The 12932-nt window shown below is 42.4% G+C and overlaps 1 protein-coding gene across 1 annotated transcript in view; it reads left to right on the top strand.

The window, feature by feature from the left end:
- Positions 1-2408: 2408 nt before the first annotated feature.
- LOC119739050 (centriolin-like) overlaps positions 2409-12932 on the top strand; it is a gene marked incomplete at its 5' end in the record, with an annotated part of 101267 nt that continues 90743 nt past the window's right edge. The window contains 1 exon segment of the mRNA XM_038213884.1: positions 2409-2583. Coding sequence (XP_038069812.1) covers positions 2409-2583 — 175 coding nt within the window.

Here is a 12932-nt window from a genome sequence, read left to right as displayed (position 1 = left end):
CAAACATCATCGTAGTACGACGTTTGTATAGGCAGTTGTCACTAGTTTCCAGGCCTTCATTATAGTACGATTCCGTTAGCACGCGAAGGGAACCAGTGCACCATGCTGTATGCGCTGCATTCCTGTCAGCTGGCAGTCGACAGAACCCGTCATCGTGTGCATTTTGATCACACATTCCACATGCATCAGAAAAACAGGATTTTTGTCAAGGTATTGCATGTCAAGATGAAATAATGGCGTATGTAACGATTATATTGTGCATTTTAATGGCGTGAATAATAATTATATTGTGCGTATCAGGAGCTGAAAAATGTGATGGGCATTTTTGTCGCGCCGATTCGCAGTACGCACGTTTGTACATGGGGAGAACCCTGCCGTCCGTCGGCCAGGCGCACGAGTTCACCCCGATGCGTTTGTGCAAAATAATCGTACTTCATGTTGTTTGAGAATTCAAGTTTTGAGATCGTCGCGATTTTCGCACGTTTAACACAGGTATGTTTGTGTCAAATCATGGTCAGTTTCAACTGTGGAAAATGGTCTATGTTCGTGGCAAATACTTAAAAGTACTTGACATTTTTGAAATTTGTTAATTAAAAATGATCAATATCAACCTTCAAAATGGCAATAAAAAGTTTGAGGTCGGCAATTTGGCCGAAAAAATTCCAGGTCGGTCGGGTTAAGCCCCAAAAAAAGTCTCCGGTTTCTGGTATGGAGCTTGCCGAAAAAGTGCTTGCTTCAAATGTCGGCTGATGACTGCAAATGGGCCCGACTAAACTTAGTGCAAATATATGGGAGTCCAGAGAGGCCACATAAAGCTTATTGTCATCATAACCCCATCTAAAAACACGTTAAAATTGTGCAGCAGCAGGATTCCAGTCAAACCAGTGAGTTTGGCGGTTTTGAGACATCATCTTTCATTGAAAAAAAACTTTTCATTTTGCCGACGCGCGTGGCTACATCGACGCGCGCGCATACCAGAAACCGGAGACTTTTTTTTTTTGGCCGTACCGTAAACACACCATTTGTTTTGTTTGGCCTTAGGCATTTTCAATTAGGTGTGTCCAGTGCGCCACTTGACCACTACGCGGTTGAGCAAAGCATAGCATCTTTTGCAGTTCATCATTCTGGCGGCAGGTGCTTTTAGCAGAATGATGCTATACTACTTGTGCGCGTCAGCTAGAGGATCTTTGCATTACTGAACTTGAAAGCCCAGTCTCAGTCAGCATCGTCAATGTCGTCATTCCGTTGGGTGTAGCTGCCTTTAATCATTGTTTTGAGGAATCAAGTCCATATTGAGTCGATTCGGGAATTTTCTTTTAGCTGTCAGTAGGTGCGCCTGCATTGCATATGTTTGCCTGGCTGGCACCATCAACTCGAGAATTCTGACTCGGTTAAAGAGTAGGACTTCCTCGTCCACAAATATGTGTTTAGACAGGACCAGCTTTCCCAGGTGCTCCCAATATTTTTGTTCTATTGTGTCAATTTTGAGGTCGCTGTTTGTGGCCCAAGTTATTTGAACGACTTTTTTATCCTTCAGCATTGTTAAAGACACTTTGTTCAATTCCACAGTGGCAAACCCAAAGCACATCATTTCAGTTTTATCGCGTGCAATAAACACCCAAAAGCACATGAACGTGGCCTTCAATGTGCTGACAAATTTTTGTAGGCAATCTTTGGATGTGCAGAAGATTACCAGCTAATCTTTGTAGAGGATTACGTACACCTTCATGGCGCCGTCTGGGGATGCGTGCATCTGCATAGCGAGGTGCTTTACTCCTGTCGGATCCTATACTTAATTTTGATGCCAAGGTCATCTTCATTCTGTAGCTCTCCTATTACAGGCCTTTTGGTGGGCACAGGTTGGCATTTTAGGTTTGGTTAGTCACATGTCACGCTTTTATCCTGAAGAGCTCTTCGGTTTTGCAATTTTCTGCTGCCGTAGCTAGTAGTTCTACATGTTTCTTGTCCAACTGCGTTTTAAGCTCAGCCCTGAGCTTACGCAGTCGCACTGCAACTGTCTGCCTTTTAACCTGATTTCTCATAGTATGTCATACTAATGAATTCGTCTACATCTTTTGGTCTTGAATTTGGTAATTTTTGGGGCAAGGCCACTTTGGCCTTGTTCCATAATTAATCCATTATTCCGTACCTATCTAGACAATTGTTGCACAAATAATAATATTATTACATGTAGTTCCATTCATTTTGGCATAGGCATAGGCATCCAAATGCATCCGCAGACAATATCAAACAAAATTAGATATGAAATCAAATTTCAAAACCTTTGAAAATGTCAACATTTTACCAAATTGCACACTAGCATGAATTAGAGAAAAATAAGTTCCTTTACAAAGATTCAAAATCATGTTGTTATGAGACTGGAAGCTATTATTTTTCTTTCTAAAGAGATTAGCTGGATTACAGGCAGCTCTTGCAGCAGCTGAAGCAGAGAAACATCAGCTGAAAGCTACTTTACAAGCTGAGCATAACAGTAAACAAGCTGAAGAGAATGAAACACTAAAAGCGGCTAAAGAGGCTGACAGATTGAACACTGCCCTCAGAAGACAGAAACAACAAGCACAGGTGAGCACAAACGTTTGGATGATATCAGGCCGTAGTAAAATTGGAGGATTCCTCCAATTTTGATACGATTTTGCCACCCCCTTAGGGAGTTAAGTTTGGGACTCTCATACACAGTATTGAGAGTTCAATTTTTTTGGAAAAGTTGAAAAGTGCTAAAAACAGTATTTTGAGAAAAATGTTATTCACCTTCCTTAATACCCTCCAAACCTTTAATTGACCTCTGCCTTAACTCCTGTCTGATTTTTCCAGAATGCCTCAGATTGTGACAAAGTAAGGGAGCTTCTAGAATAGATTGCCACATTTTGACCGATCCGGTCGCTGCGGTTTTTCGGGTTGCTAACAACCGTACAAAATGCGTTTTTACCGCAGCGAAATCACTCATTTATTTCAGTCTAATGTCTGCAGAATTTTATGCAGATTCCGGATTTGCAACGTTTTCTGTTCCGTAATATCGCCTGAAAACTTCTGGGATAAATATAGGACCTAATTTACGATAATGGATGGACTGGTGACACAAGTCTAATGCAGTGCGGTCAAGAACCTGAAAGACATCAATGCAGTGTGCAGAGTGGAGTACTTGAGGACCAGACTAAGAATAATTTTCAGTGGGCTTGCACCATTTGGTTACAGACCAGTAAATAAACTTCCATAGACCCCAATGGTAAATGCTCCCAAGTCAAAAATTCGGGAAAAATACTCACAACTATCCAAGGTGTTCGAGACGCACATCAAATCCAAGCTTATTTCATCAGCTTTCATTATCTTTTCAATTTTCGGGGGGTCAACTAATAACTTTGAGGAGAAATTTCCATCCGAAGATGATCACCCCTGAAAATAGTCCTGAAGCCCATCGCCATTTTGAAAAACGATGCCTACACTCCATTGCAAAATAGAGCACTTTAAGTGCCCCAATTTCATCCAAATTGAACGAAACTACAAGCTCACAGTCCTGTGCACGGCTTCCACCCATATTTTTGCAACCATTTGCACCTCGTGTTTGTATATTGCGTGTGGATGTGTGTGTATTTTGCATGTACTGTGCAGTGATGATCGTGAGCTAGCAATTAGCAAACACATGTCAATATTGCCGTGATGAGACCCATCAGCAAAGCAAGATTTTCTCAAGGAATTTAAGAGTATGGTTGGAAGAACTGGTAATAAGGTGTCACTGTGGATGGAAATCAGTTTGAGCTGCAGTAGTGCTTTGAAAAATAGCCACCACCAACACAAAATTTCAAAAATGTTTTGGAAGCCTGGGAGTTTAAAGTAAGATTAGTAAAAATTAGTAACTTTTAAGCACCGTTCATATTTTTTCTGTGAATCGTTTCTTTCTCTCTGCAAACATGCGAAAGTAATAACATCACACACCGACAAAGACATTATTGAATCAATCACGTATGGATTATATTATTAAATGACCAGACATTTTTTCCTCATTTTCCCCCCATTTGTTTTCTTTACTGAAGCGACAAAATTTGCAAACATTTCAGAAATACAGTTCTTAAAATGTACATGCCATATATACGGACATACGTGCATGTACATGTATACATGTACATCTATACAAGTAAATGTACAATTATACATGTACATGTACAATAATACATGTACATGTATACATGTCAACCGAAGTTCGTGGATTTTTCATTTTTGTCCAATCACACCCCTGACTGTGTCCCTCTTCAACTGGTTGACGAACCATAGTCATCTGCCCCTTCTCCTAGCTCCGACAGGTTCCCACAGTACTAGCGGCAGGCCTTGAATTTGGGAATTTTTAGGGCAAGGCCACTTTGGCCTTGAATGGAGCAAAATTATAGAGGGCACCAAGGCCAGTTGGGAGGGCACCAAGGCCAAACTAATATCTGAAGGGGCACAGAGGCCGGCTAAAAAAAATGCGAATTTATATCGGCGATCATGTAGTTTAGGGTCCCCCTTTAGTTTCGATCAAATTTGAGCCAAAGGTGTTTTTATCATTCAAAAACCTTTTCAACCAAAAGCAGACTTCTCTCAGCTTATATTGCACCTGTTTTGTAATTTTGAACACTTTTTGGGGATAGAAATTACGTTTTTTGTAAGCAGTTTTATGGTTGGTGACGTGCGATCGCCATCTCTATTTTCGTGTTGCGTTTTTTCGTTGTCGTTTTCCCTCCAAATTCCCCTCAAAATTCGAAACCCTTCCCTCTATCTATATTAACCTACCTGCATGTTCTTAATGTGTATTAAAAGTTGATTTTGTTCTCTTAGGGAATCGGGCACATAATTAATACACGATAGCCATTTACAATGTCCGCTTTTGACAATCGGAATTCGGAACGCCATGTGCACGCGTGTTTTGACTTTGCCCGGGCCCAAGCTCGTTTGCCTCGTACACGAACATCAATGCGTTCTGTACCGCGCATGCAAGCACCGAGAAAAAGAAAGTCAGTTGACTGCACGTAAGATCTGCCGTACGTACTCCTGCTGGTATGTGTGTGTACGAATACAGATATATATTTTTGCGGCGGGGGTGTTGCTACTTGAAGTATCGGCACATACAGGAACTGGAGATTCAGTTGTCAGTGTACGTACGTACGTACGTGTGTGTACATGTACATCGTACAGTGGGGAATCGCCGGCGTTTGGCCGGCCGGCCACGGCCGTACTGCGCGTGTGTGATTGATTCAGCGAGATATTTAAGACAACTGATCGGGCTGGCATGGCATCGAAATACATTGTCAATGTGTGGAAAAACAACTGGAATCAAGGATTGTAGTGGTTTTAATAGGCTGATGGATGTTTTTGCAAAAAGGGCACGACGGCCAAGGTAATTATGGGGCAAGGCAAAACTGGCCGTGAAGACAGGGATTTTTTGTGGGGCACCTCGGCCAGTAAGAAGGCAACGACGGCACTGGCCGTCGTGGCCGTCGTTGAATTCAAGCCCTGTAGCGGGCTCGCAGCTATTTTGGATGATGCACACAGTGGCCTGCCAGCCTCATGCTCTGCTCCCTGACCTTAGCAGAAACTCTTTGCAGGATGTTGTACCGCTGGATGTGGCTGGATGTTGGGCACACGGTCTTCTGACGTTAAGTGCCATCCATAGCATTCATGTGTAGACGCCATCTAGCGCTCTCTCGTGCTTGGCTGTCATTGTCCACATCTCAGCTCCATACAGAAATACAGACTCAACTGTAGCCACAAACAGTCCCTTGATGTCGTCAATGAGACCAGCTCTCCATGCTCAACTCATACCATGAAGGGCCTTCCACGCTAAAGCTCTCGTCACTCTCATCTCGTTCTCAGTTGAACCTATGAGGGCGCCAAGGTATTTGAACTCCTCAACGACCTCTAGAGGAAGGCCATGTCGGGACTTGATGGTACCGTCCTCTGAGTTGAACGCATAAATTACTAGAGCGCTAACTTGTCATTCTGCGCGCGGAGACGCTTTGAAGCCGTCCTGGGCGCAGACATTTTGAATTCATGTGCATGTTTGCAGAACATAATGAAATTAGATGGATTGAATTTTGAAAGTGTATTCTACATGAAACGCACAAGTAGAACATACGCAAACAACTTAAGCGCGTCATTGACTGTTAAAAAAAAACGTGACGGCAAAAAGAATCTGCAGCGAATACGCGCACGCGTTGCGCTGTTTGCGTAGAGCAAAATGACACGCTCATTTGCTGATCGTGCGTTTTGGTTTTGGGCGTATTGGCTTGGATAACGCACCGGTATGGAATACAAACGCAGATATCCAAATAGCCGTACAAAAGCTGTACAAAATTTCTAGGTCTCCATAGGTTGTGCACAAACATGGATGCGCCCAGCAGGCATTACTTTGTACACAAAGTTAGTGCTCTAGTAATTTAATATAGCTCTATGGTTGAACGCCATCACCTTGGGCTTCTTCCAGTTAAGCTGTAGCCCCACTCGGTAGCACTGGAGCTCCACAGTTGCAAGCTATGCTTGTGCTTGGTCCGCCGTGTCGGAGAGGAGACTGATGTCATCAGCAAAGTCCAGATCAGTGATCACCACTGCCGGCACTGTCTGACTCCTATGCCCGAGCTTGAAGCCCAGCACTCCCTCCTTTCCCTCCACTCCCTCCTTTCCCTCCACTACCCATCTCAGCACATAGTCTAGCACGAGCTTCAACAAGAAGGGCGCCAATGTGTCCCCCTGCAGTACTCTGGCCTGGATCTCGAAGAGGTCTGTGGTACCATCTGGGATGACAATGTTTGCCCACGTCTTGCTGTAGTCTGCCAAGACTGCCATCACCAGCTTCTCTGGGACACTGTACACGCAAAAGATCTTGATGAGCTTGTCTGGGTGCACAGTGATGAATGCTTTTTGAAATCAATGAAGGTTATGACTCACAACAGGTTCTTCTCTTTGCCTCCTTCCAGTATTCACCGCAGGGCAAAGATCTGCCTGTGGATCGCTTCGGGTGAGAGCCATTTTGCGAGTCTCGCAGGAGTTGATCAAGCACAGGGCGTATGCAATGCAAGATCATACGGTTGTATGTCTTCACAACAAGCGATGACAGACTGATCCCCTGGTAGTTTCAGGCTTTGAGAGGTCTCCCGACTTTGGTACTCTTACGATGTTGAGAGTAACCCACTCCTCAGGTATTTCCCCTGACTTGTAGCCTTTGTTTATGAGAGCCAATACTGTGTTGTCTAGTGAGACATACTTGAGTAGCTCGAGTGTTACCCTGTCCTCACCACAGCTTTTCCCAGTCTTGATATACGACTTGGCCTTCTGGTATATTCCTCCAAGGTGAAGGGACCATCGGGTATGGGCAGGTTGCTAAGCACCTGGACAACTAGTGTGTCCTCATCTACCAAATCCAGCAGATTCCCTAGCAGCTTCTTAAAGTGTGCGTGCTGGAGCAGCACTCTCTCCTCAGCACTTCGGTCCTTAAGCTTGGCAGATTGGGAGCTACGACTGACAGAGATATCATTGGTCAGCTTCCAGCTAATTGAGTGCCGCTGGGTCGCATGCGCGTTCTCGACCTCTGCTTTCTTCTCTTCCAGCTCTTCTGTCTCAATAGTAGCATAGCTCCTGCTTCTTCATCTTGTACTCCTCCCGCTTCAGCTCAGAATCTCGATCTCTGGTGAAGGGGCAATGTGCCTCGAGCATCTTCTGCCCCGCCGCATCAACTCTTGGGTCCTTGCTTCTCTCCTTCTTCCTCTTCCTCTCTACTTGCAATAGACAATCTTCTGCAGCCTCGTGGTTTGCAGACACAAAGTGCTTGTGGAGGTCCAAGAGCTCGTCCTCATCACTTTGCAGTGCCTGGTACCTATTCTTGACTTTGACAGCATGGCGAGTCAGTAGCTCCTCGTTTACAGATAGCTCGCAACGCTTGTACTTGGGCTTCCCAGCTGCTGGCTTCCTTGGTACTCTCAAGCTGAGTTGCACTGTTCCTGTTACCACTCTGTGATCTGAGAATAGGTACCCAAAGGAACTGTGGGCTTCACAGTTGTTGACACTTGTCCTCCACTTCCTATGTACAAGTATGTAGTCCGGCTGGTGGATCATATTCTGTGGTGACCTCCATGTCCTTTTCTTGCCTCTCCTCTTCTGGAACAGAGTGTTGGCTGCCAGGAGCCAGTGCTCCTCCATGACTTCAAGAAGTCAGCTACCATTATCGTTGGTCTCTGGGCTGGCTGTGAACGCAACATCTTCAGGACCCAGCCAAGCATTGAAGTCGCCAAGAACAGCCAGGATTTTGCACTTCCAAGAATTTGGCAGCTGCTCCCCTCCATCGGTCAGTTGGTACCCTCCCACAGGGTGGGTTTGGGCAACAACTTCAACATCAGGCATCTCCTGTGACGGGTCATAGCTGCCGGGCTTCTGGGTACTCCGGCCCCTGGAAGTATACAATTTGCATTTCTTGCTTCCATCATTGTTTCTTTTCTTGGCTGAGTACACAGGCTTTGATGACAACCTTCTGGCCTGGCCCCTATTTGCAGTTTGGGGAACTGGAAGATGGAACACCCAGTAAGTTGTAGACTACTGACCTAGGCTAACAAGTTCTACCTAGCCGGGTTTGTGATCAGAGTTGTCTTTCTCCTAGGTGGATAGGCAACCAAGTATAACGCTTCACCTTCCTGGAGGGACCTGATTATAGCGCCAGGAACTCTGGTCCACAGGTCTTTTAAAGAAAATGTTGTAAGTCTAAAGGAAAACAGTTGTTTGGAAATAAAATGCAAAGGTTTCGCACACATGAAGCTTCATAATTAAGAGAACCCAGTGTAAATCAGAATTAACTTGGTGTCCTTGAAAGAAATCTACAAATAAAGGCGGGCTTCTGCCAGAAATGTATTCGGGAATATTGGAGAGCTTCATAAAGTACTGGGTGGTTTAAATATTTGTCTTCGGGCCCTAAGAAAAATAAACAATATTTAAATCAAGTTTAGATCAATTTTTTTGAGCGTGTTTGGGGTTCTTGAGGTAAAATGTATATGTTGTTGCACATTTAAATACAATGACGGAATAACGTTCTCCCACTATTTGCAAATATCTTCAATCTTACATTTAGAGACAAAGATTGACAGCTGACCAACAACAAACACACTGTGTATATCTTTGTAGATAAAATGGACCACCGGCAGTTATTCTTTCTTTTTTATAAGAAAGTACTTTGGATTTTTTTATCTGCTGGCAGACAGTGATTCCTTGTGAAATGAGGATACCAGCTTACAGCCAATAAACCTAGAGATTTTGTGACACGGAACATAATAATTGGACTCTTTTATGATTTTGTAACGTCGACCATTCAGGACTGATCAGGAGCTCTCATGAAGAACACCTGGGTGGGGCTTGTCGTTCCACTTGGCAGCACCAATGCATGATGTTTTGGTTGCACCACTGGTTGTCAGGATTTTCTGTAGTCGTTTTTTTTTCTAATTTGGATGTCCTCTTGATTAGCTCCTCCTTCCATGTTGTGTATGGCTGGGTGGATGGCGGATTGATGAGAACGTCCGGCTCTACTTGTGTAATGCAGAGTTGAAGGGATGAGATGACGTATGTATAGCACGTCTCCTCTAAAGTCACACGTGCAGTTAACAAGTAGGCCTTGACTTGCATGAACCAAATGAAAGGGTCATCTAGTCAGAAGGTTGCAATTTTAAACTAACCACAGCAGTGGGCAGGTTGATAGTGGTGCTTGGAGTAGCCATGGTTTACTGATGTAGCAGTTCAGTTATGATGAGGTTCAATTGTCTAGTTCACTGGGCTTCCAATTTGTCTAGTCACCAATTTGTTGGGAAATGGGCAGTCAATACACACTTTCATGCTACTTCGCTGTGCTCATCCGCATGAAAAACAGTTTATTTCTAATGGAAGAAAAGATCACATAATGACAAAACACATATCTCAGAGGTTTTCTAATGGGAAAGTGGCCGTCACATTGCAACTGAGTGCTTTACTTTAGCTAACGCTATGTTTACTGAATATATCATTGAAGGCTTCTAAGAATATTATTAAATATCATATAGAACATATCATAATTCTTATCGATTGGAAGCCTAAAGTTTGATAATTCTCTATTTCTGTAATCAAAGGTTACCCAAGTAAAACAAATTCAAAACAATTGTTAATGTAATTCATATGAAACTGAATAAACTGATATCTTGGTCAACTGGTCACTGAAAATCTCTTCACGTTACATTATCATCATTTCTATTGTACCAATATACATGTAATTCTGCCATCTTGGCCCTGCAGGCCCCTCGGGTATCTACTGGCACTCTCTTTGTGTTACATCTAAATAATTTCTATAAATTACAATAATTATCTGCCATCTTAGCCCCTTAGGCTCTTTGGGTATCTCCCCGGAATCCACTCTGTTTAAGCAATTAAAATTAACATCAACAAAAAAATGTCATATATATATATATATCTGCGCTTGTAAAGTTAGGAAAAAGCAAAAATAACAATATTTAAACATTCCAATTATATTATTCTTTCCACCTTATCTTCAAATAAATACAATTTACTCAATTCATTTACATGTTTTTTTTGTGTTTTTGTGTTTTTGTTTTTTCCCCCCCTTTTTTTAGTCGGACAATATTGTGGAAGATACAGCTAATCTTTGACTCACTTCTCTTTGTACATTTTTTTGTCTATTTTTTGCTGTTGTAGTTTTCCAACGCACGTATTGCAAAATGAGATCTTCGGGTATTCCTTTATTTGCAAGGTGTGTTGCTCCTCCGGATCATAGGCTACAATGTATGTAGGCCATAAGCTTTGGTTCTTCAATTCCTATTTGTTTCAAGGCATCCAACAATATTTCTCTACATCTGGTGTAACTTAAAGATTTATGGGATACAGGTTTATAAGATTTGCTACTAGAATGGTTAGATAAAGGCGTGAAAATGAAAGAATCTTGACCAATTCTCAGACCGCACTCAGACATGTACCTCATATGACACTGGGGAGTATTTATTGCAAGAGTTGTATACATAAACGGAACTTCCTTCCCTGAATTCATCTGTTTTAGACCGAGGGATAAATACGCTCAGACCTTTATCATTTGGTAACGGTGTTAAATTACTGGCTTTGAGCTGTGCTACTTCATCGTGTCTGAACATTAATGTGTATTTGAGTGACACATAGGAAGCTGTTCTTAATTCCAATAAATTGTTACTCGGACCGCCAAAGTTGTCGATGATCATTTTTACGTGATCTGATGATAACGGAAGTTTCTGTACAGGTAGTTAATGTAATTTTTTCCTTCCACTAGTGACTATTTGTTGCACGATGGGAGAGTCCAAGGGGTTTGATTTTGAGTTAACAAGTGAGTGTAGCCATTTAAGAGCTGCAGCTATAGAGATGAACATGCTATCTGAATCACAATCCGACATTTTGTCAGCCAGGTAGGCAGCAATAATTTCGTCTTGGATAGGTAATTTAATTTCGATTTTTACACTATTTAGCCAGTTGAAAAAATAACAACATCTATGAAGATATGATGTTATTGTTCCCTCAGCCTTTAATAGCGAATAGGACATCCTGAAAACCTTTGCTTCTTGGCGCGTTGAGATCTGTTTGGAAATTCTGTCCAAAATCGTTGGTTGTATATGATCTGTTATTATCAAGGAAAAGATATACAAGATGTTGATTATTACTTTTATATCTTGGTAAAATCTAGGTTTAGTGCACAGATGACTCCTGAAAATTTGGAGAACCTAGAAAGGAATTTTTATTTCTCCCCTGTTCTAGTAAATTTGAACCTTCCACTGAATAAAACCCGTAATCCATGGCCTGTAGCAAGACCAGAGCAAAGGCCAAAATACTGAGGATGGCCACCATGGAAATACAAGAGTTCCTTTTCCTTTACATGAGTAGATATGCTTAAGGACTGAAGGAAAGAGAACTACGGGGGGAACTAGCAGACAATTTTCTCCTGACCAATTTTGAGAAAATCAGCTCTTAGTAGGTCAACCCTTACATGCTTTGAAAATGATTTGGCAATTGAGATGTCTGATTCTAAATTATCGGTAGATCTGGGAACAACTATGAAACCATCATACAAATATAATGCTATAAGGATGCCGCAAGATCTCCAATGAGTTACAAGGGGCTTGAGGGTTTTAGTGAATATCAAAGGAGCTGATGTTAGGCCAAATAGAAGTACGTTAAATTCAAAGAATCTGCAAATACCATTGATGGTCCAGAAAAACCCTAAATATTTTTCATAATCAGGAGAGATGTCTATGTGATGATAGCGTGATTTCAAGTCGAATGTGAACAATAGGGCGCCTTTTGAAATGTATTGTAATCCAATTTTCCAATCATCAAGTTTGAAGTGAGTTTTCGGGATGAACTTGTTGAGTCTACTCAATTCTAAGATCAACCTCTTCTTTCCCGAGGCTTGCTGAGCTACTGATAGAGGACTAGTAATGTATGAAGGTTGAGATTTGTGTGTGATTCTATTAGAAGATGGCAATTCTAAAACCGATTCAGTAACAAAGGAATATTCCATTCTAGCAGACCTGTTGTTCTCAAAAAAACATAGGAGGTGGTTCTTCATCGAAAGGGATTCTGTAACCTTCGTTTATAATGGACTTGACCATTGGAGAAGCCCCAATATTCGACCAGGATATGGAATGCTGATTTAATCTGCCTTTTACTGGAATTTGGTCAGAACACAAATTATCAACATCATGTGAATTGTAATTACACCGTACCTCAAGCACATTGTGAACTTAGTTTCTAGATTCTGTACTCAGACATTAGGTGGATGACTGGGTTGTTCCCGAAGTGATTGCTGCACTGGGTGCGGCTGCTCCACTGGGTGTGATTGCGTGGAAGAGGTTGCTGGCGGTGCTACCTGTGATATCGGCATGCAATGCTGATGGATATGCAAA

This window comes from Patiria miniata, unplaced genomic scaffold, assembly GCF_015706575.1.
Source record: "Patiria miniata isolate m_02_andy unplaced genomic scaffold, ASM1570657v1 HiC_scaffold_30, whole genome shotgun sequence".
Lineage (NCBI taxonomy): Eukaryota > Metazoa > Echinodermata > Asteroidea > Valvatida > Asterinidae > Patiria > Patiria miniata.
Note: the sequence above shows the minus strand (reverse complement) of the source record. Positions and strands in the feature narration are given on the sequence as shown.